General features: G+C 32.9%; 1 protein-coding gene across 13 annotated transcripts in view; it reads left to right on the top strand.

Moving 5' to 3' along the window:
• Nucleotides 1–24,466, top strand: part of FIP1L1 (factor interacting with PAPOLA and CPSF1) — a 65,981-nt gene that overhangs the window by 28,485 nt on the left and 13,030 nt on the right. For 9 of the 13 annotated variants that reach the window (XM_019640809.1, XM_019640820.1, XM_019640812.1 and 6 more), the window contains 5 exons: nt 6,762–6,855; nt 8,660–8,816; nt 18,775–18,801; nt 20,833–20,887; nt 22,785–22,840. In XM_019640809.1, coding sequence (XP_019496354.1) covers nt 6,762–6,855; nt 8,660–8,816; nt 18,775–18,801; nt 20,833–20,887; nt 22,785–22,840 — 389 coding nt within the window. The remainder of the gene's footprint in view (nt 1–6,761; nt 6,856–8,659; nt 8,817–18,774; nt 18,802–20,832; nt 20,888–22,784; nt 22,841–24,466) is intronic. The other 4 variants (XM_019640821.1, XM_019640819.1, XM_019640815.1 and 1 more) reach the window with 1 other exon arrangement.

Genomic DNA, 24,466 nt, shown 5'->3' with positions numbered 1-24,466 from the left:
CACACACACACACACACACACACACACACACACACACATAGTATAAGATAGAAAACGAGATTCCAGCTCTATATAACTGAGCAATGTTTTTTTTAAGCATTTAAGCCTCTTTGTAAAGAGCAATTAAACAATGGTTGTGATTCTTTTCGTAAGTTACTATATTTGAAAAATCAGACTTATCTCATACGTGTTCCTTTTAACTTACATAATACAGTGTTTTTCTATTTGTTTCTGTTTTCTCTTTGTTTAATAGTACTCTTCGCACTGTGTACAAACTGATCTTTTATTGGTCCAAGTTTGTCTTATAAATTGAAATTTGTAACTCATGTAAAGCCAATTAGTAAGAATGAAGCGGTTTCAATGAACACAGAAAATTGAATTTGGCAATATGGATGATTACTCTAATCTTATACTGATGTCTAGTTTATTTCTGTATTTTGTTTCCATTTCATAATATCAAATTCTGCTCTACTTAGGTAATTATTTGCAGATTCTAGGATATTTTGTTAAGCTTGTTTTTCAATATCAGAATGCTTTTTAACCAATTTAGACTCTTGAAAGAGGAAGAGTAAAAATTGGTTTTCAGTGTAGAACCACTAAAATGTTTAAACCTGTTTGCATTTCTTATAATAGACAAACATAAAACTAATAAAACCAGATGTTAAGTGAACATTAAATCTAAGACCTTCTCATTTGTTTTTGCACTACTTATTATTATATCTTGATGAAATAATGTGCTGAAAAGATGCACCTGTACTCTACCTTCATGGCATTTGATTGAACACTCTGCGTGTTGCTGGATGTATTGTGTAGCTTGTAAGATTTTGTGATGTAGACATTTGGAGACTTAATTTTTAAAAAAAATCCCTGTAGAATGATATCTTTTCCTATCAATGATACAATTGAAAAATGAAATTAAGCATAAATATGGCAGGTAAAGCTTAATTCTGCACCAATGAACTGTCCCAATGAATACATTTATGTCTTCCAACGAGTAGAATTTTAGCATATTTTACCTTTAAGGCATTTAAGGTTTTTTGTTTATTTTTTATATAGCTTAAAAAGTAACTAACCATTTAAAAAATTCAGGCCCCAGAAAATTAGCATGGAAAGTACTTCTTGTTGAGGAAGGGAAGGGTTTTGGAGTTGGCCTTATTACCCAATCCTGAATCCTGGTGCTGGCACTTTGCTACACAAAAGAGCCTCTTTCCACATGTGTGAAAATTAAGCTACTTGTACTTACACCTTACTTGCAATGTACTTGTGGATTAAATAATTTCTAAGCTTCTGAAAGCACCTTTTGCAGGTCACTCAATAAGTGTTAGGTCCCATTGGATTTCTGCACCTATCAATGCCTTTGCTAGTCTTTTAAAATGTAGTACTGATAGAAAATAATACGTGTCCTGAAGACAATTTTAAATTCTGTGATTTTTATTTTGGACATGTATTATTTTTCTAGACAGGATTTTTGATTAGTAAATTTTCACCTGAAAAACCTTTAAAAAAAGGTTTTTCTTTATAAATTATGTATATACTATAGAGAAAATGATTCTTGTGCTTTTGAAAGTTAAAAAAAGGTATAGAAGCAGTACTGTGTCAATTCACAGAACAAAAGATCAATATAAAAATATGTATGTAATAGATGACATCTTTACCGTAATTATCAGACCTTGATAGGTATGACTTTATTGAATAATAAGGAGTTAAATATTAATTTTTATCAACTACTTTAAATTCTTTCTAGAAGAGAACAAAATGTAAGTTTCTTCCTTGGGCATATAGTCCTCAGTTTTGGCTATGTATTGGAATTACCTGGGGAACTTCAAAAATTTCAGTAGTGTGATGTGCACTCTGGGCATTGGGATCCTTAAAAGCTCCCCAGATGATTCTTAATTTGTAGACAGAATTGAGAACCACTGATTTAGAGACTGGATTCTGGCTTGGCATAAAGATTTAAATCATGTTAACTGACCATCTTGGATTTTGAAGTAAAATGATAGATTTAGCTATAATGAGAACTGACATTTGTATAGCATTTTAGAGCTTGACAGAGCCCTTTTCTATATGTGATTCTTGTTAGTTTATGTTCTTTGTCCCTTTGAAAGACTTTATGTGTTGATAACCAGTATCAAAGGTGGACCGTGCTATTTCTGTTGCAGCCAGATTGGTAGATAGTATATTTGCCAAATTGGAATCCTGTATATATTCTCTCCTCATTTGTTCTCTGCTCATGTTGTTCCCTCTAAAATGTCTTCCCACCCTATGTGGCTAAATCTATTCTACATGTCTTTCAAGGTTCATCTGTCTACTAAGTAGCTTAAAAAAATGTTATACCAATATTTCGCACAGAATTGTTAACAGCCGTCTATTGAGATGGATTACCTTAGTTAGACAGATCAAGTGCATCTGTCTTTAACTTGGGAATATGAAATTGCCACATTCTAGACTTTTTTTTCCCTGGAGAATATACCGTTAAACTATCTGCTGCTCCATTCTTATTAGAAGCTCTGTTGTGAGAAAACAACATTAATAGATTTCTTCAAGAATATGTGTTCATTCATTCCTTTAGAATTGTGGTCCTGAACTTTCTTCAAAACCAGTAACCCCTTTGAAAATTTGCTGCAAACTGTGTGGCCTCTTGCCTGAAAAATACATGCATGCATATGCATATGTATTGGGGTGTCAGAAAAGTCGTGACACATTTTTGCAACGAAAAACAGAGAAAAAATACGTCATGATTTTTCCGACAACTCAATATTTAGGTTCAGGGAACTGATCTCTCTGTATTCCATGTATTCTAGTTAAGGACCCTTGCTCTAATGTACAGTTAAACCCTTAGATCAAGCCTGATGATTAAGAAGGCTGTATACTTAGACCACATTGTTTTGCTTCCCTGATTAAATTACTTTTATTGAATTGTGCATTGTTGTTACACTTCTCCCAGTGTTGCACCTTCTGAGAAATAGCTCTGTGGAATTCACTTTTGTTTTCATTATAGTAATATTGGAGACTGTCCCTATTTCAGTGTTTTTCAAAGCATGAGATTGCAATCCATTAGTGGGGTGTGAAATCAATTTGGTGGTCTCAGCCACCAAATATTTCTTGGTTTTGTATTATTTTGTTTTTTTTTTCTGTTATATTTAAATATTAATAAAATCATGTTTGATTTTAATATTTTTTCTTTATAAGTAAGTACTGTTTCATCAGATTTCTGCTTTTTATATAATGTGTGTACTGGATTGCTGTGCAAACTATTTCTTAAAGAACTGTGTTTTATGGTAAAAAAAAATTAAAAACTACTGTACTGTATCATAATTTTTCTTAAGATGGACTCAAAGGAGAAGTTTTTTTCTCTTCTCATCTATAAATGGGAATAGTAATAGTTGCTACCTCATAGGGTTATTATGAGGAGTAAATACAGACAGTCCCCACCTTGTGATGATTTGACTTAACAATTTTTTTACTTTATGGTGGCACAAAAGTGATATGCAGTCAATAGGAACTGTGCTTTGAATTTTGATGTTTGATCTTTCCCTGGGCTAGTGGATGCTGGGCAGTGGCAGTGAGATGATTTTGCCCAGCACTAGGCTAATGTAAGTTTTCTGAGCACATGTAAGGTAGGCTAGGCTGTTACGATGTTCAGTAGGGTAGGGATATTAAATGCATTTCAACTTAATATTTTCAACTTACGATGGATTTATAGGAATGTAATCCCATTATAAATCAAGGAGCATCTGTATATATGAAGTGCTTAGAACAGTACTTTCCTAGCACATTGTAGGTGCTCAATAAATACTAGCTAGTAGTATTACCAGGAACAGCAATCTTTAGAGATAATGCTTTGTTTTTATCTTCTGCTCATTAAAATTTTTGTTATTAATGATGTCCTTTATTTTGGCTATTAAAAAATAAGCTCAGAGATAAATTTGTGGCAAAAGATTAGTTAACCTTTTGTCTATCGTCCCTTGGCTTTGATTTTGTCACTTTTAAAATTTCTGTTGTATCTGTAAGCAGCCCTCACACTCTTCTGGCACGTCATTTTAGTTTTAATTCTATTATAATATCAGAGATGTTTTCATATTCATCTGTGCCAAGAAGAAAGATAGAGGCTCTTGTGAATATTCATTGCCTGTATTAAACTGTAGATTAATGAAACTGTAGATATCACTGCAGTTAATTTCTCTTTCAGCTGTTTTACTGCGTGATTGAGTCCAATAGAGAAGAGAATCTTGATGGCTGCATTAGCTGTCTGCCTAATTGAACAAATTTGTAAGCCCAGTTAAACCTGTGCTCCGTGGAAATCCAAGTTATGGAAAATCTTTATAGTGAAGCTCTACTAAATCTTTTTATGTATTGAAATAAAAAGTGATACATCAAAAAGTTTTGGAATAATATGGTTCAGTATTGTTTGCCATAAAGTACAGTAGCATCAGAATAACATTGGATTGTTTAATTATCTGTGTTAAATATTATGTGCTTTTTGTTACTTTGGTACATACTTACGTATCTCATAAAATATTTCTAAATAAAGTGGTAACTTTCACATTTCTGACTAAGATAAATTAATTTGTATGGTAAAAATGCCTGGGCAAGGAGGTGTCATTTTTATGGAAATGTAAGGAATTAAAATTTTCTGGACTCCCTGTAGAGATACATATTTTTTAAGGCTGATTTCTCTTTTCTATTTTTATAGAAGCATAGTATGTGCTATTTTGAATCTTTAGTGAATTCATTTAAAACTGAAAAAGTAATTAGACTTCTCTGGTCATATTTAAGATAAACTTTAAGAAATAAGTACTCCCATTTGCCCCAGAATTTTTGAAAGCAGAATTTCTTAGAAATCCGTGGTGAAAGGTTATAGAAATCTTCCCCCCTCCCAGGCATAAAAGTTAGAGTACTATATCTAGATCTAATGTTTGCTATTTTTAACAGTTTGGAGATCTGCAATCCAAATTCAAATCCAAACAAATTTGTGAGAATTTGTTATTAATGGGAATACATTTAAAAAGGTGGTGAGGGGAGAATCCAGCAATTGGGAATAGAAAAGAAAGAAAAAGGAAATAGTAGAGTAGAAATGAAGATTTTTTTACAATGAAGTCTATGTAGCAATAAATGGTGAGGGAAATCCTGGCCTCAATACACACCTTTATCTGTTAGGATGTTGAAACCTGAGATGTGTGCATGTAAGCTTTGGAGTCAGACTCAGGTTTGAAAGTTAGTTTTGTCATTTAATGATTACTGAGGTCAGTGACATCACTGTGGGCCCTAGCGTTATCATTTCTCACAAGTATACAGTAATTTTTTAGGTTAAGGGTTATTGCGAGATTTAGGTATAATATGTAGGCATTCAACAAATGGTAGCTGCTGTTTTCAGTCATTTTAGGAATCTAAGTGGTGACTGTGGAAGGATCTGTGGTACTCTGATTGTTTTACTTTTATAAATGTTTAAAGGTAGAATTGTTCAGAGCTGAAATATAGATGAAGAGAAATTAATGTAATTTGCATCTATTTTTTCGTTAACTTTTCATTCCTATAGGTGACTTTTGTATCTAATAAGCATATATATTTTTATAAAGTCCTTAACTACACACTAAATGGCTTTTAACATTTAGGGTTTTTTTTTTCCCACTTTAATGTATTACATTTTCCTATTAAATTTAAGCATTATTTTGTGGTAGACTGTTTTCCATGTACTCATATACTTTAATGGATTGTAAATATAGTTGGAGGTAGGGCAGGCATTAAGTATTTGAATTTTCTATCTAAAGACAAGTGATCAGAAATGGAAAACTGGTTCCCTTTTTATGCTTTCTAAAGCTTGGAATAAATCATTAATGAAATTGTCCTGTGTGTACCAAAATGAGTATTATTTCTTTTCAAAACTTGGGGAATTTCTAAAATTTTCTGTAATAGAACTGTGGTTATGTGTTATAATTACAGTGGCCAAAAATTTTTGGTTTTGTTTGTTTAGCATTTGATACCTGATTCAATTCTACAAAGATAAATTCAGTTGGATACTATTAAAAATAGTAAATTTAGAAGAAAACATAAAAATACTTAAAATTTCACATTACGATCATCATTGGCTGTACTGGTTTCAGCTTATTAATAAATACGTTTTTCCAACAGAACAAAAAACAGATCTAATTCAGTGAAGTTTTTTCAATGTGTATTGTAATCTGATTTTTGTTTTGTTTTGTTTTGCTTTTTAAGATTTTTTTAATTGGGGAATTGGGGGATGGGAACAGCGCTAGGGAATTGGGGGTAGGGGAACCGACAATTTGCTGTCCTTTTGTTCTTCAGTCTAGTTGTGGAGGACATTGCTTCACTGGCCCAAGTTGGCCACCATCATTGCACTCTTCCCGGGCGAGGCAGATCAGTGGCTGGCTTCTGAACAGCTGCTCACTGTGGCTGCTGGCTGCTCACGCTGGCTGCTGGCTGCTGGCTGCACACGGTAGCCCATGGCAACCCATTGCAGCAGTACTGCAGCCTACACTGTCGCCAGCGACTCAGGCAGCCCAGCTCCAGGTTGAACTGTTGTTCAGCACCTTAGCTGTAGAGGGCAGTGTCACTGGCCCTCATATGTGGGATCCGACCGGGGCCCTCTGGCGTCCCAAGCCAGCCCTCAGCCGGCACTATTGTAATCTGATTTTATTTTAAAGTACATTGCAAAGGATTTTAGATTTTCTCACCGAATATTTGTATTCTTTTTCAAACATCTAATTAGGTGAAACTGAATTGATTTAATTTTTATGTTTCAGGCGATTACCTGGGGCAATTGATGTTATTGGTCAGACTATAACTATTAGCCGAGTAGAAGGAAGGCGACGGGCAAATGAAAATAGCAACATACAGGTTTAGTATTTTAAAAAATATTTTTTTAACTGAAAAATTATATGCATGTTTTAATTTATTCAATGTATATTCATAGTGCTATGTTATGTGTTAGGTGCTGCGAAGAGATTTAAAATGTGGAATCAGTCACCCTGTTATTACAAAAGCTGTTCCATTTAGAATTTATAACCTTTGGGTCTTTTTTAGTAAGATTTCTTTTTCTTTGTTATAAACATAATATATAGCTTCATTGGAGAAAAAGAGTAGGAAACTATGGGGCCACTTTAAAGAACAAAATAAAACCACTGATAATTCTACCATCTAAAGTTAACCACTCTTAACATTCTGGTACATGTCTTGTCACTTAGCGAGATTGGGATACTATTATATTTTTGTGTATATTTTTTTCATTTGAAATTATCAATTGCATTTTCCCATATTCTTAAAAATATGATTTAAAATCTCTTCATGATAGCTTTATTGTATGGTTATAGCATAATTTAATGTGGCATTTTGGGGGGAAGTAGATTTCCTTTATTTTCAAGTGAAAGAATGAAAGATGAGTTATTTAGTAACTTGGATAATTCAAATTATTATAGAACTTCAGCAACTGAGACTTTCAGCTATCAGTTTGACCATACTTTATTACTTATTTCCTTTTTCTGAGTACTTAAATGAATTTCTAAAGTCTTTTGATTTTTATTACCTTAAATAAAGTAATCATGTAAAATGTTGTTTTTAGCATCTTTAAAGGTGAATCATTTCTGAAATGAAGATAGTCCTCTCTCTTCACTCTACCATTAAAATGCTATGATTTCTTAAAATAATTCTTTCCCTACTAAAAAAAATAGCTGGTCAGCATATGCCTTACAGAAATTTCTGTGCTTAAATCCAGGAAAAGTTAACTAAAGGAAGGATCATAGAGAGGGAGCCAATAAAATGTATGCACATTTTAAGAAAGGAAAAAGTGTATTAAAATTGTAATAATATATACCAATAGCAAAAGATGAATGAATACAAGTCATGTGTATACATTTTTTTTGGTACCCTCAGGATGTTTAAATGAAATGTGTTAGCCTATCAAGGAATTGAGAAGTATGAATTAAATATACAGTATTATGTTGCCTGTTTTTGCTATGTTTCCCAAATGTTGTTTGCACATTAGAATCCCTTAGGGAGCTTGTCAAAAATCCACATTTCTAGATGCCACTCTCCTGTAGATTTGGTACCTGTCCCTTACCTGTTCATACAGATCAGTATTTTGTCAACACTTTTACTTTTCGAGTATAAACCCTTGTTCTTAAAGTTACAAGGGTCATGTGGAAAAGTTGTGTATATATCTGGCTGCCTGTTACTTGCACCCTGTTGATGCATGCTTTACCTTCTCTTCGTTTGCAACCTGGTGATGACAAGGCCCTTGTACAGTAAATATCTGATTCTGCTTCCATGTCAATTTCTTAATGCTAGTCGGTGACTAATAGTTACATTGCCTTAATTTGACAGTTAAACTTCACTTGGGTAACAAAGATAATACTTGTTGCGTTATATTTATAAAGTACTTGTCTCTTGTTTAGAATATTTTTATCACTTAATTATTTCTTAAGAACTTTTTTATGATGATTCAGTTTTTCCTAGGCTTTGAATATGTCTATGAGTATATACTCACATCTGTTTATATACACATAGAAAAATTAGTCCTACCTCCCCAAAATATGTGTATATGAATAAAACTTTATTTTGTTTCTTAGATTAATTGAAATTACTGAGTTTAATCTCAGATAAGAACATTTCTTCATCTTTTAAATAAATTATGCTCTAATTTTAGGTCCTTTCTGAAAGATCTGCTACTGAAGTGGACAACAATTTTAACAAACCACCTCCATTCTTCCCCCCGGGAGCTCCTCCCACCCACCTGCCACCTCCTCCATTTCTTCCACCTCCTCCCACTGTCAGCACTGCCCCACCTCTGATTCCTCCGCCAGGTAGGTTTTGGGGAAACAAATAGCCTGTGAGTGTTTCTTTTCTTTGGAATTTAACAATTAAAATCTATGTTTGAAAATCTTCATTGATTGCATTAAAAGTAATAGATATGATATTGATTATGTTAGGTCTTTAGTAGATTCACATCAAAACAGATATATACGTGTCTTGCTGTTTCAGCATTGCACAGAGACAGTGCTAAAATACAGAAGAATGGACGGATACTAAAACTGTGTTCCAAAAATATGATGGTGATCCCCAAACTAAAGTTGCTAATTGTATATTTATAAATCTGTATTGAATTATAAACCATGTTAACTTGTTTTGAAGAAGACTTTAAAGATACTTTTATAATTGGAGAAGGTGAAAAAAAATATCCTGTAAAGTGATTGAAATGAAAATCTCAGTCTGGTCATCTTTATGTATTGGTTTCCTTTTAAGACACTGCTTCTGGGTGCCAGGTACCTGGTATTTAACTTCTTTTAAACGAGACATAAAACTAATGTAGATTTTCATCATATTTTTAACCACTTTTGATTATTTATTAAAAACTAGATAAGTGGCAGTAGAAAAAATGTACAGATAATCCCTAAATTTTATACTTTTCAACTTTTTACCCAGTGTCCTTGATTATTTTATTCCCAATAAGCTTTCAATATCCCCCTTAACCAATTTTTAATGAAACTAATTGAGATCAATTGAGATAATTTTTTCTAGGAAGAATGCCCATAGTAAATAATAAAAATTAGCTCTTGGTCCTAATTAGAATTACATGTGTAATGTATGTTAAGATTTGCTTTAGTATAAAATCAGTTTATACTGCAGAGCCATGTCCACTCACTACTTTGCATTTGCAAGAGAGCTGTCTTTGTTTTAAGGTGCCACTTATGATCAGACTTTGTTTTAAGGTGCCACTTATGATCAGAGTACAGAGGCAAATGAAGTGTCTGAATAGTCCTTCTCTTAGTCATGTTTGGCCTCTAAATGTCAGTTATTGTATTGGCCCTACAGTCAACACCTTTGATTCCCTTCTATTGTCACCTCCACCTTGAAAAAGTATAAGAAAATTATTATGAGAAGTGACTCTGGCTTTAGAGAATCTGTTGTGTCAAAGATAAAGGAAAGACCTAATAGGTTAGAGGTGCTTGATCCAGACAACTTTATTTCTAAAATTGAATGAATTTCTTGTTCCAGTAATTTTTCTTCTGAAACCATTCAGAAGTTGTCATTGGGCCCATGATTCTTGGGTATTAATTATGATGAGAATTAAGTAAATAAAAAGGGAAAGTAATGAAGATTAGTGTTTCATAAATGAGTTCTTTGTCTTCTGAAAAAGATAAAATGTAGAAATACTTAATTTTGAACATATTTGATTTAATGAGACCAAAAGATGATCAATATATGTGATAATTGCCCTTCTGCTAGATTGCTTTGTAATCTTATTTAAACTTTACTTGGTACTAAAAGTGATTTAAAATAATTTTCTTACTTACTGGCTTATACAGTATATACCAGATGGCTAACATTTTATATAGTTCAACACTACCTGTTTATTAAAGTAAGAGAGGTTATATGAATTAATGATGAAAAAATAAATACCTCACTGGTATAAGAACAAGACACTGCTGATAGGCAATGGCATTATCTGGGAGTAGGCTTTTTTCAAAATGATAAAATTACTCCCATTTCTTTGCCATGTAACCTCTGTTTATATAAAGATAACGTCTTTTAATAACATATAGATTATGCCATTATACTGTAAAAGATTCTTTTTCTGTTGCATAAGCTATTCATGTTAATTTTCTACTACATGTTTTACATATTTTAAATACCTATCCAGACTTCCTTGATACTTATTTTAGATTACGTTTCCATGTTGTCCTGTCAGCATTTAAGGAATACAAATTCAGATGAATTCTAATGCTGATTTGAGCAATGCCTAACTGGTTTATTTGCCGGAGCAAAGTGAAGGAAGATATTAATTTATATTAAAACCGAATATTTGTAAGTTGAGGCTGAGTTACTCCTCATCTTTACTAGAGTGTGAGCTGTTGGAGAGAGTATAAGACTGTATTTTCATTTGTGTCTCCCCACTGTGCTAACCACAGATGTCTTATGTATACTCGACATTCCCTAATATGTTAGCTAATTGAGTTAAAAGCATATTTACGTATTTGTAACACGGGGCCGGGGGGAGTTCAGATTGACAGTTGGTGCAGTCACACAGGCACGCACTTACCAATGAGAATGGGCACTGGCTTTAAATAACACTATGGCTGCATAGATACATACCAGCTGAATGTAGGCCTTGATTAAAGCCACATTTTCAGTTGCCGTTTACCACAGAACCACATGATTACAGTATGTTCTATTGAGTTTGCTGTAATTTAGATCACCTTATGAATCATAAGCAGCTAATGAAAAAAAGCTGTGGCTCAGGAGTCTTTTTGTAAGTATTGCCTTAATAATTAAACTCCATTTTTCTTACAGAAATCTTGGGGGTTTTTGTTGTTGTTACGTTGAGAAATACTAAAAGGAAAAAAAATAATTTGAGAAATAATTTAAACATATTTAATGCTGCCTTTGTTAACATTAGCTTTCAAATGCATAAGTTTTTAAAACGAGAGTCCTGTACATGGTGAGACAAATAAATCATGATATATTATGCTCATATTTTTGAGCGCTACCAGTTTTTTCATAAATAGGGTGACCGTATGTCTAGATTTGCCTAGAATAGTCCTCTGTTACAGCTTTTGTCCCAGCATAATTATTATTCCCTCTCAGAAATGCCCTGTTTTGGAGGATAAAATTTATAGTCAACTCTATAGTTGGCTCATTGCATAAATTGATAGTTACTCCTTATCAGTAATGAGGCCTAGAGACAACGCTCATGCAAGAGACTGTTAACATAGTTAACAGAATAAGGGATATATTGCCTCCTCTCCCCCTCAAACACGCATTCTACAAACACATAAAACCTTGTTAATAACAGAGGACAAATGATTTCTGCTCACAATAGATTTGTATGAAAAATTAGAGGAGTACTTTCTATTGTATTAATTTTTTTTCATAAATATATTAAGTGTGGTTTCATGCTTTCACCGAGTAATAATAGGAATAATAGCTAATACTTATTGAATGCTTACTATTGAAGGCACTGGTACTTCTTAATATTAATTCAATTGTATTATTGACAATATCAGAAGTAGATATTACTCCGCTTTTACAGATGAGGAAACGGGGGCTTAAGTTTAAATAATAGCTCGAAAAGTAGCAGAACCACAGAGAGCTCTAGCCAGTCAGTTTCGCTCGAAAGCCAGTTTTATTGACTCTGTTAATAAAATAACTGAATCATTACCTATGTCAAGAAAGCTATAGTATTGGATTATGTGTATTCATCTCAATAACATGTTTTAAAAGCTTTTTTTTTTTTCCTTTTTAAAGTATTTCCTTGATAGTGAAGTACATGCATGTATATTTGTGGGTAAGGAAGTTTGGGAGGTTATAAAGAGCAGGAGTAAGATTTTTTTTGAAAATCCAGCTAACTAAGGCTTTGCTACGTGCCTGATTTGTGTTAAGTCTATGTTTACTAAATAAACATGTTTATTAGAAATAAACATGTTTATTAGAAGAAAAAATGTAAAATAGGAAGGATTCATTTATAGAGTAGTTGATTTTGTGGGGGTTTTTTTATTGTGGTAAAATATATGTAACAAAGTATTTATCATTTTAACCATTTGTAAATGTACAATTCAGTGGCATTAAATAAACTAAAACTTTTTCATCTATAACAAAAACTATGTACTCACTAAACAATAATCCATTCCCACTTACCCCAGTCCTGGTAGCCTCTATTCTTTCTTTTTCTATGAATTTGTCTGTTCTGGATACCTCATATAAGTGGAATCATTCCATATTTGTCCTTCTGTGTATGGCTTATTTTATTTGTTTTTAAAATAAAGTAATTAATGATTGTAAACAATTTTTTAAACTACGTTCAACTTATATTACATTTTATGGTAGAATTTTAATATAAGCTTTTAAATGTTGATTTACTTTAGTGTCATATGTTATCTTCATTTTTTTTTTATAATAGAGTTTATTAACACAGAGAAGGCATACTCAGTTTAACTCATTTCTTGTTACATTAATCAGTATTAAGGCTCATGTGGTTCTTTATGTCTTGGGAACAATTGAAATCTAGCTCATGGGTAGAATTCTACATTGAAGAAGGCCCTTTGCTTTACGGAGATGTAGCCGCACTAGTGTGGACCACAGACAAGTCATCCCTGTTTTCAAGTTGGATATAGGGCTTAGTCGTTTACCTAGAGTTTAAAATGAGTAAGATTCAGCATTTTAGAAGGAATAGATTCCTTCCTAAAAGACTGTCAGGTATATCGCTGTCTTACTAGTCACTTAGTATTACAAATTGTATGAACTTGAAAATCTTGTTTATGTGTTAAATATCTTGATTTTGGGGTTAGTGATGATGATACATGGGGTTAGGGAGAAAAGCAGCTCACATCTGGAGTCTTTCTGCACTTCCTCCAAGGCCTGCCATGTCTTTAGATTATTCTTCTGTTAGCAATCTGGTTCTAGCACAATGGCTCTGAAATTTTTTGGTCACAGACTGCTTTACACTCAAAAAAGCAGACCCCATAGAGTTTTTATTTACGCGTGTTATGTCTATTTTTTTTATTAGATGTTGAAACTAAGAAATTAAAATATTATATTTTAAATATTTATCTTAAAAATACTTATAATAAACCCATTACATGTGAGTGGCATTGTTTTATGCTTCTGCAAATCTCTTATGTGGCTTAAAATAGAAAAAAGCTAGATTCTCCTGTTTGTTTCCTTATTAAATCTTGTAATTTCACATGTCATGTAGCCTCTGGAAAACTTCCTTGTACACTTGTAAGAGAATGAGGGTAACAATGGCAAATAACATAGTATTTTTATGAAAGTAGTTTTGACCTTGTGGATTCCGAGAAGGGTCGTAGGGACCCCCCAAGAATCTCAAGGTAACACTTCGACAACTGCTCCTTTGGAAGAAGCTTGGTGCTATATTAGATGAATATATTAGCACCCTTGAGGAAGTAGAATGTTGTCCCTTTAACTGAGAAGCTATTTCATGAATATAACATTTGTTAAGCTCATTTTATAGTTCTATGAAGATTTTTTGTTCTTAACACAGCAAATCTGCTTATTAACTGATGCTGTTTGTCAAAAATGTAAGCATTTCAAAACTGTATTTTAGGAAATACCTCTGCAAAAGAATTCCTTGAAGTTTTTGAGAACTGTACTCATTTTCTCTTTATGTTTTGTTTTTCTATATTAAAAAAAAACTTAACAGTCTATGAGTATTTTTAATAAACTAAAAATAGGGATAATGCTAATTATCTGTAATAAGTAGTATATTCTGGCACAATTAAAAATTAATTTAAATGTAACTTTAATAGAAATTGAAAGCTCCTTTAGGGTGTTGATTTTTTTAGTGTCTTTTTTCCCCCGTGGATGATGCTCCCTTTATAATAGTTATATTTTTAATATACCATAGATGCTGCTTTTGTAGAACTTAATTAAAATTTAATATTTGCCTTTTGTTTGTGTGACTCTTCCAATCATTTTGTGATTACGTGTGAGCTTATAAAGATCAATTCCTTTATAAGTTCTTTGTAAAAATATTGACATTTCTTTAAGAGATGTTATTTGTCTAATAGAATTTTTATTTTCTGTAGCCTATAGATTATTTTATAAACTGGAGGATTAAGAGATCCTAATAAGGATAAAATAGTTCATTCCATTTATAATTAACATAAAATCATCTTTTTTACCTGTTAGGTATGGACTATGCTGATAACTTTTTGTTGCTTTAAATTTTGTGACCATAGCCCTTGGAACGCATTTTTTTTTTCCTTTAAAATTACCTCCATTCTTTTTTGTACTTTATAATTAATTTTTACTTTAAATATTAAAAAATAGTTTTACAGTATTGCATACCCTATGTTTCTTTTTTTTTAAGAGTAGTTATTAGGTGATATATGTGTGTGTATAGTATACAATTTTAAGAATACTGATAACATAGAAAAGCATGTGGTGGAAGGTGATATTTAATGATTTTTATAAGTCTTGACTTTTTGTATTGTTTGTACTCAATTTCTTTGTGCGAAACTTACATATGAGCTTGATGACTTTGAAGCAGAAATCATTTGAGACTTAAAGTGATTGGGCTTATTTATTCATAACATAATAGTGCTTTTGAAAATTGGAAGTTACCAGTGAGAAATAGGAAGCATAGTTCACATAACTCTGCCATACTGTTTTTCCCCACATTTGAATACAGAAATGATAGGGAGTTCATTATATGTATTGTTAGCTATTGCTTCATAACAAATTACTCTAGAATTTAGTGGCTTAAAACAATATATTTATTATTGAACAGTTTTTGTGTGTTAGGAATGTGGGACAGCTTAGCTGGGTCCTCTGCTTCAAGGCCTGTTACAAAATTTGAGATGGTCATCTCACAGACTTGACAGAAAGAATTCATCTATAAGCTCATTCACCTCTTTGTCGAATCTTTTCAACATGGCAGCTTGCTTCATCAAAGCATGAATGCTGAGAAGAGGATACCAGCAATGTAGAAGTCACTGTCTTTTGAAACCTAGTCATGGAAGTGACATCCCATCATTTTTGCTGTATTTTGTTAGTTAGAAACAAGTCATTATATCCAGCCTGCACTCAAGGGAAGGATATAAATACAGGTATAAAAAGGCATCCATACCTAGAGGCAGGGATCATTGGAAGGCATGTCAGAGGCTGCCTAGCACATAACTCTGTTTTGCCTTAGTCATACAAAATAATGATGCAATACATTGAGAATGAGTTCATAGATAGTTTTTATGCAGTATTTTGTTGCGTGTAAAGCCTCTTTGTGAGAATTTAAAAAATACATTTAAATGTTTTTAATATGTTTTGCAGGGCTGCTGCCTTTCTATTTCTTTGGTTTAATTCTTCAGTCCCCCAAATAGGATTTCAGGTCTCCCTACCCTCATGGCTTTACAATTAAGAGTATGCATTATATATACTAGAAAAATTAAATTCTGTTCTCTTTCTTTTGAGGATGCCAGGTAGTATAGGCTGTCATGCCAGCTGTATGACTTTACTTCAAAGTGTCACACGCTTTGTTTCATAAAAATTTGGAGGCGCTCAGCAGCGCAGAGGAGAAGTTTGGAATCTAATCGAGTGATTCTCAACACATAGTCTCTGGTCAGCTACATCATTTCCTTGTGAAGAATGCAGATTCTTTGGCCCCACTCCAGACCTGCTGAATTGGAAATTCTAGGGGAAAGGCCCAGCAATCTGTGTTTTAACAAACTCTCCAAGTGATTCTGATGGTCACTAAAGTTTCAAAATCACTAATCTATTCAGTCCTGTTAGAACTTGAAAATTACTTTTCCAAAAGCTTTTGGCCAGTCCTAGAAGTCTTACTTTTACTACTGTTATACAAGGCTTTCCAGGAAAATAAACATTTTTTTTCCTACTTATTTTACACATAAGAGGATACAGAAAAGAAACAATACTTACTTTGTATATTTCAAGTCTGTTGGCTAGGCGGCACATGTGTTAGCCAGGAAGGTGAGAGTGTTGAGGGAGAGGACAGGGATCTTTGAGACAAAGTTTTTCTTTCCTTACACTATTTCTCTTTGTTAACAAAAGTCAAATACTAAATGATTTTTAGAAGGGAATTATGTTGGCCTAATATTATATCACATGTTAAAGTTTCTTAGTTGTATTTTAAATACACATTTGATAACTGTGAAAGAATTGATTGAATAGTGTTTGATCAACTTTATAGTTAAGTTTCAGTGAACATTTACCAATAAAGATTTGCATTGAAATATCATAGGTGAAATAGAGGTCTCACAAGAAGGGCCTTTTCTAGTTCTGCCAACTTTCTGATGTTAGATATTGATTGGAAAGGCATCTGTATACATAGTGTAATTTTTCCTTGGGTCCTTAACTCCTTTCAGTAGATATTTTTAAGAATCTGCCCTATATTATTGTAGTAAGATTCAAATTAAAAGCAGGCTGTAATTTTAACCACCTTTATAGCATAATTAATAATTTAGTTATAAGTCTTTTAACATTAATGTTTTGTGAAATTTTGACAACTTAAATGTTTTTGAGGAATAAATTTTGAGAGAGCTGACTGGTATAATAATTTCTTGGTTATTTTGCATGAATTCACATTGTAGTAAGCTGTAGTGAGCATTAGCCAAAATGGTACATGCTGCTCAGGTATTCATTTAGATCAACTTATTAGGATTACAGAGTGGGTTGCTGAATTTAATATAGTCTTTACCTTACACACCTAGAAAATAATCATGTGTTTAAAGGTGAAAACTAGGGTTTAAATGTAGTCACATAGTGAAATTCAGTAGTGCTCTAAAAAAAAAGATCTATACTGTTTTAAAGAAAATCAGGTAATAGTAAATATTAAGAAAATTCAATATGCTCTGCCTTTCTTTTCCCATTTACTTTGGTGTCTGGGATTTTGCTGGCCTGTATTGTTTGCTGTGTTCTTTTAGCTTAGTAATTTAGGAAGCAGCAGTGTAACCTCAGGATGGATGAGAACTGCCATTAAGTGTAGATCAGTTTAGTAAACTTATGTAGGCCTAATGATTTTTGAAATATGATGGCTGTTTTACATATCTTTTTCAATATTGTTGGTTTTGTAAGTTTAGCATATCCTTTTATTGCATGGGTGGTTAAATCAGGTGCTTCATTCTCCATTTTAAGGCCACTTGCTGCCTTAAAATCTTTTTGTATAAACCTCTTATTCTGGTAAGACATGCAGAGAAAAAATTTAAATTATTAGCAGATGTTTCCATTGACAAGAAAACATTTGAAAGCAATTCTGTATTATTTTTCCCCATATATTTCATTAGTGAATTAGATTATTTTTCCTCTTTTTGGACTAATTTTTAATTTTGATACAGTTTCTAAGATAGGATTTAATAAACCATTTTGGCTGTGTTGAAATTACTTATGGTATAAAATGTCCATGAAAAAGTTTTTAATTTTTTTCTGTTTTCCTACTTAGTTGTGTCATTTTTCTTCAAACAAAAAGTACAATTTGCATGCCACATAAGTTTTACATTAGGATTTAAGGGCACATTTGACCAATGTGAATTTAGAATGTTTCTTCATACACTGTTTATTTCTTAAAGTTTATAATGTGTGCAAATTAGTGAGAGTCACTCAAATTAGTGTTTTGTGACACCTATAGAAATAAATCCTCCACATTTATCTTAATGTGCCCTGGGGGGGAGGGGTGTATATGTGTGTGTGTGTGTGTGTGTGTGTGTGTGTGTGTGTGTGTGTTTTTTTTATATATATATATATATATATATATATATATATATGAATTGGCTGTGCCCCCTTCCTCTACTCCCACAAATCAAGGGAAGTAACTTTTCCCCACTCCTGTCAAAAACAGTTCAACAATCCAAATCAACACTTGAATGTCCCACAAAAGTCTACTGAGTATCCCTCATCCTCAGAGTTACCTTGTACTACCTACAGTGTTAATGAGTTCATTCATCAATTTCTCTATTAAAATAACAAAATCAGATGTTGATTATCAAACTTAGTGTTAATTTCATGGAGTTTGATATTTATGTATGCACAAGTGTGCTTTTTAAATTGATGTCTAACTTTGTGATTACAACTTGTGGGGGAAACCTGTTATCAGGTTGTTAGACTTGATTTTCATCAGGAAGTCAGATGTTATACTTAAATTGTTGGTTCTTTGCAAGAAAACAGAATGCTTCTCTTGAGCCAGGAAAACGAGGCAAGGGGTTTTATTTCAAAGGGGGTTTTTTTTGGTGATGGCATAAATACATAACAGGTTATAAAATCCAGTTACTATATTAAATTTCATCACTTGTTTTTTAGGTATTCCAATAACTGTACCACCTCCAGGTAAAACTTTTTCCATGTTTTCTCCATCATTGTTAATAAACATGAAATTTCAAGCCTATAGTTACAGAAGGGACAGTGTTGATATGGTTAGAATATGGAATAGGTTATTGGGATTTCAAGGTCCTATTTTCAGCTCTGCCTTTGCTTCATTCCAGTTTTGATTAAGATATTTAGTTTTCTTATACCTGTCTTACCCATTTCTGTAGAAACAGAGATTTTGAGAAAATTCTCACCATATCAATTGGTTGAATAAAACAATATAGGATATAAAATAAAATTTTTATTAAAAATTTTTTCAGACCAAGGATTCTTTTATACAATAAAGTGACTACAAGAAAATAGAAAGGTTATCTGTTTTGACTTTATCATGGTTTCTGATTTTTATACCCTGCTGGCATAACTCAGTATCATGAGAAAAATATGTCCTGAACCACACAGGTAGATTAACAGTTGGTCAAATGGTCATTCTAATAGTGGTGATTAAATTGTTCATTGTAATGGTATGATCAGTAGTTTATACAAGGTCTAGTGTAGTCTTTTTTACATTTTTTTTCAGTTTTTTTTTTAATAGTGTGATGCAAATGTTACAGCAAGTGTATTTACTGAGGTTGGCATTAAAAGCCAAGGAGTATACACAGAATGAGAAATGACAATGCTTGGAAGGGTGGGTCTAAATTCAAAATGACCTTCTTAAACAGAAATAGTGAAGTATAGATATATACTTACAGAAGTATATGATAGCATAGGCGAATATACATATTTAGATGTGGAATAGTCACTGATTGTGTATGAATGTGGCTGAAGAAGATTTACCAGGAAATGTCATAAAGGAATCATTGCTGTGTCTTGTTAGTTTGAAAAGAAATGTGATTGTATGACTGTATAAAATAGGATTGTGGACTCTAAGACTAATGTGGTAATTGCTAAACTGTATGCTTCTAAGATTTTTAATAGAGGACTTACAGATCCTAAAACTGTATACAGTCAAGATGAGCATGGTGAATTTGAAATAACTGGAAGCAGGGCCAAAAATTGATTTAAATGGATTTTTGAGAAGGGTTAAGAGACTGGTATTCATTTTTACATAGAATATTAAAAAGGAGGCCTAAGTGGAAGTGTTTTCAAATATGTAGAGGTTGATAGAGAATATGACAGTAGTTTGCTTATTGTCCTCATTCAGGACAGCACATGAGTTGTAGTCTTTGAGAGATTCGATTTATATAATTTAATGCATTTCCTAATAGAGTTGTTAAAATTTGGAAAGGATTGGTATCATAAGGAATTAGTATCATAAGTTGTGGAATCTTAAAGTCTTTTGTTGGGATGCTTTATTGTCTATCTGAATTGGAAAGTGTAGAGTAGATTAATTGTTAAGGTCCCTTTTAGCTATATTCTGTAGTATTTCATTTAGGTATTGTGAATTATTGAGGTGCAAAATATTTTCGTTCCAAAGTAACGCAAAACTACATTATGTGCCTTTCTTTGTAAAATAGTTTTTTAGGGTTGTGCTATTTAAAACATACTTTATGATGGATGTTCTCAGCCTTAAGCATTTATTACATCTACTGGTAAGATTTTATTTATAAATTATACATTTTAAGGAAATTCCTATACAGCTAAAACTCAAAACATTTTTTGAAAGAGGTAAATGTATTTGCTTTTCTTCTAAAATATTTCAAGTATAACATATCTCTGATGGCAACACTACTACTGTTTTATTTATGAAAAAGGTAAGGCATTGAGATTAACTTTCTCATACTTACAAAATGGGCTGTGTGTGGTGCTGAAAATAAGACCGGGTGTCCTGACTCCCAGTTTGTGCTCTGTGTATTAGACCAGACTGTTCATTTAAAGTTTTATTACTCCAAAATCTGTTTATAAGTTTAAGCTCCATTTTCTTCTGTCCATTATAACATAGAGAAGCATGTTATGTCCCCAGAGAAATTTAGTGATATACAGCAAATTTGTTTCACTTGTGACATTAAATGTACATTCTCTTAACTTTTTTTATCTTATGATTGAATGTTTCAGGTTTTCCTCCTCCACCAGGCGCTCCTCCTCCATCTCTTATACCAACAATAGAAAGGTAAATCAGTGTGGATACTGTAAATTTTTTATCATTGATAGGCTTTTGACAGAAGAATCATATACATATCTTGGTAATATTTTCAAAGATTTAATTTTATAAATAGTAGTACCTGCCTTTTAATTTGTAAGTCTAGATTTATGATAGTGACTTTTATAATAAGATGTTGGACCTATACCCCAGTAACAAAACAGGACAAAAAAACCCATAAATGATAGTATTTTGAAATATCTTGCTTTGATTTGTGACACACTGATTAAGAAACTTCTAAATTGGTAAAACTTGGCTATACTCAGTTTTGTGGGAAATAACAGATGACAGATAATCATGAATAATGAATGTCTGTTTTAGGATTAGGTAAGGACAGCTATTATCAGGGACCCTAGTAAAGAAAAGCTGCCTTATTCCTTGCCACCCTGCTGTAACTCAGCTTCCACAAAGGAGGATTGGATCTATTCTGCATGGCAGTAGTCTTATTTTTATACCCTGCACTTATGGTTTATGTTAGTTGGAATGCTGTTTCTCACATAAACAGCATATTAATATTTATGAAAATAGATGATTCATTTCAAGATAGAAATAAAAAATGTCTCTAAAGGGGGACCAAAATTAATAAAACATGTTTTACATTAAAAAATATATATATTTACCTCATGGATGGCAGTATGGTGTTTAACAACATAGGCTTTGGAATCACACATGCTGGGTTCAAATTTTACCTTCATAATTTCCCAGCTTTGTGTTGCTAGGTAAGGTTCATAACTACTCTTTGAGACTCGGTTTTTCACCAAATGGGGTTGGTAGAATTGTGAAGGTTAAAACAGATAGTGAATATAAAGTATCAGTATAATTCTCAGGAGATAGAAATTGCTGATAAATGTTGGCTATTGTTTCCTCTCAAGTGGTGAATAAGCTCAATAAAAGTAGTATATTCCTGAAAAAGTGATTCAAATTATATAAAAAGACAGAAAAATTGTGAGAACCTTACATTGATAGCATCAAACCATTCATATGATTTTCAAAGAATATAAAACTCAGCAAAGTGTGAATTGTTAGAACATAAGGATTCAATTTTATTACATCCTTGTTAAACATATATTTGTTTCCTTAGTCAAAATGTTAAAAAGTATTATTGTTGATCCTGTCAGTGGGCTGAATTTCTGATTTATAACCATTAAAACCATATATATTTTTTAAGATTTTATTGGGGAATTCGGGGAGGGAAAACACACAAGTTGCTGTCCTTTTGTTCTTCAGTCTAGTTTTGGAGGACGTTGCTTTGCTGGCCCATGTTGGTATTATGATTGCGCTCTCCCCGGGTGAGAAAGTTGCTTGCTGGCCATTGGACAGCTGCTCATGGCAGCCCACTGCAGCAGTTGCTGCAGCCTATGCCATTGCCGGTGACTCACGGCAGCCCAGCTCCAGGTTGAGCTGTTGTTCAGCATCTTAGCTGTGGAGGGCGGAGCATCAATAGCCCTCATGTGGGATCCGAACTGGGGTCCTGCTGCTCAGAGCTGGTGTCCCAAACCAAATCTTAACCAACGTGCCACTTGGCTGACCCAAAACCATTTTTTTAAGACTAAATTTTAACTAAGTCTCATATTTTGTGAGCCTCAAAGTTTCTCTGTTATCTTGTGAGTTGAGCTGAATTGATTGGATTATTCATGTTAAATAGTATTAGCAAGCTATTTTTATTTACAAATGTGTGTTAGGTTTAATAATTCGGGAGGTTAAAAAGCTTGTGTTTTTAGAATTAAATAAAATTACATAATTAAAGCTATTGCTATATTGTATATAAATAAAAGTCATAATTCTGCCTTTATGTTTTGCATTTGCACCAAGCTATTAAAATCCAGAACTTATTTGCAACACATAAAAATATATTTTTCTTCAACAGTGGACATTCTGCTGGTTATGATAGTCGTTCTGCACGTGCTTTTCCATATGGCAATGGTAAGTTTTAATTTTAATTATCAGATTCAATTTGAATCAGTAAAGTATTTAAATATCCTCATAACAATAAAAACATGCTACCATGATTTAAAATACTATCCTACAGAACAATTAAAAAATGTTAACTAAAGGAATAGCTAGGTCTTACATATATTCTGGTTACTTAACAGACTGATTTTTATTTCTTCATCAGTTGTAAATACTTTTAAAAGTAACGAATGGTAACAAAACATGGATATGTATACCATGTCTTTTTCTAAAAGGATTTAGGATTTGTCACCAAATTGCCTCAGTCTTAATTGTCCATAATCTCTGTTTCTTGACTCATAGCATCCAGCTAGCCTTGTTCTCAATGTTCCCCCTCACTGGTTTATCTTTTCTTCTGGATCATTTGGGTAGGCCCTCTTTCGTGTTCATTCCTGACAACTTTATCTATTCTAAGGGCTTCTAATACCACTTTCTGCTTAGATCGCTTGATCATTTATTTTAAAAGTGCTGTGCATTGTACTAGATTTTAGGGATACAGTAAACTAGACATAGGCATAGGCTTGCCTTTATCAAATTTATAGGCTAGTGAGTAAACAGCCAGATGACAGAAAAGGGTACCATGGGAGCACAGCACAGGAATCTCCCACTTTAGAAGGATGGAATCATACATGATTAGGAGTTCAAATCACGTTCAAAGACATGGAGGTAAGTGAGAGGACATAGGAGGCTTTATGAAGTGAAAGAAGTATGGTGTGGCTGGAGTGTAAAGAATGCCATGGCAAGTATCTAGAGCTGAAAGGAGATCATGCAGGACCATACAGCCATGCTATGTAGTTTCGACCTTATTCAGAGGGATGTGACGAGCAGTTTAGTTTTATGCTGAGTTGTGAAATTGCCAGATTGACATGGGAAAAGTCCATTCTGGATGCCAACTGTGAGGAAATTGTGGATTTGTAGGGTGGGTAGAAAGGTGAGAACGAGAAGTTGTTGGAGTACAGTCATGTGCTGCATAATGATGCTTTGGTCAATGACAGACTGCATATATGACTGTGGTCCCATAAGATTTTAATGGAGCTGAAAAATTCCTATTGTCTAGTCACATTACAGCCATCATAATGCATTACGTGTTTGTGGTGATGCTGGTGTAAATAAACCTGTGTTGCCAGCCATATAAAAGTATAGCACATGCAATTATGTACAGTACATGATACTTGATACTGAAGACTATGTCACTGATTTATGTATTTACTATATACTTTTTGTGATTATTTTAGAATATACTCTTTCTACTTATAAAACAAAAAGTTTGCTGTAAAACAGTAAGTCGGGTTACACCAGCAACAGCCTCATACATCTTGTGCTTACCTCATCTCTTGATTGCATCATTTTCTCTAGTGCTTGATTTAATCTTGTGTTGTTTTATTCAGTAACATGCGGTACAGGCTTGTAGCCTAGGAGCAATAGGCTATATAGCAGATATCCTAGGTATGTAGTGGACCGTGCCATTGAGTCTTGTGTAAGTATACTCCGATGTTTGCACAAAGAGGAAATTGCCTACTGACGAAATATCTCAGAATGTATCTCCAGAATGCACATGACTGTAATCCAGGGGAAGAAATTATGGTGTTCTGTATTTAG

The sequence above is a fragment of the Hipposideros armiger genome, unplaced genomic scaffold, assembly GCF_001890085.2.
Source record: "Hipposideros armiger isolate ML-2016 unplaced genomic scaffold, ASM189008v1 scaffold_53, whole genome shotgun sequence".
NCBI lineage: Eukaryota > Metazoa > Chordata > Mammalia > Chiroptera > Hipposideridae > Hipposideros > Hipposideros armiger.
Note: the sequence above shows the minus strand (reverse complement) of the source record. Positions and strands in the feature narration are given on the sequence as shown.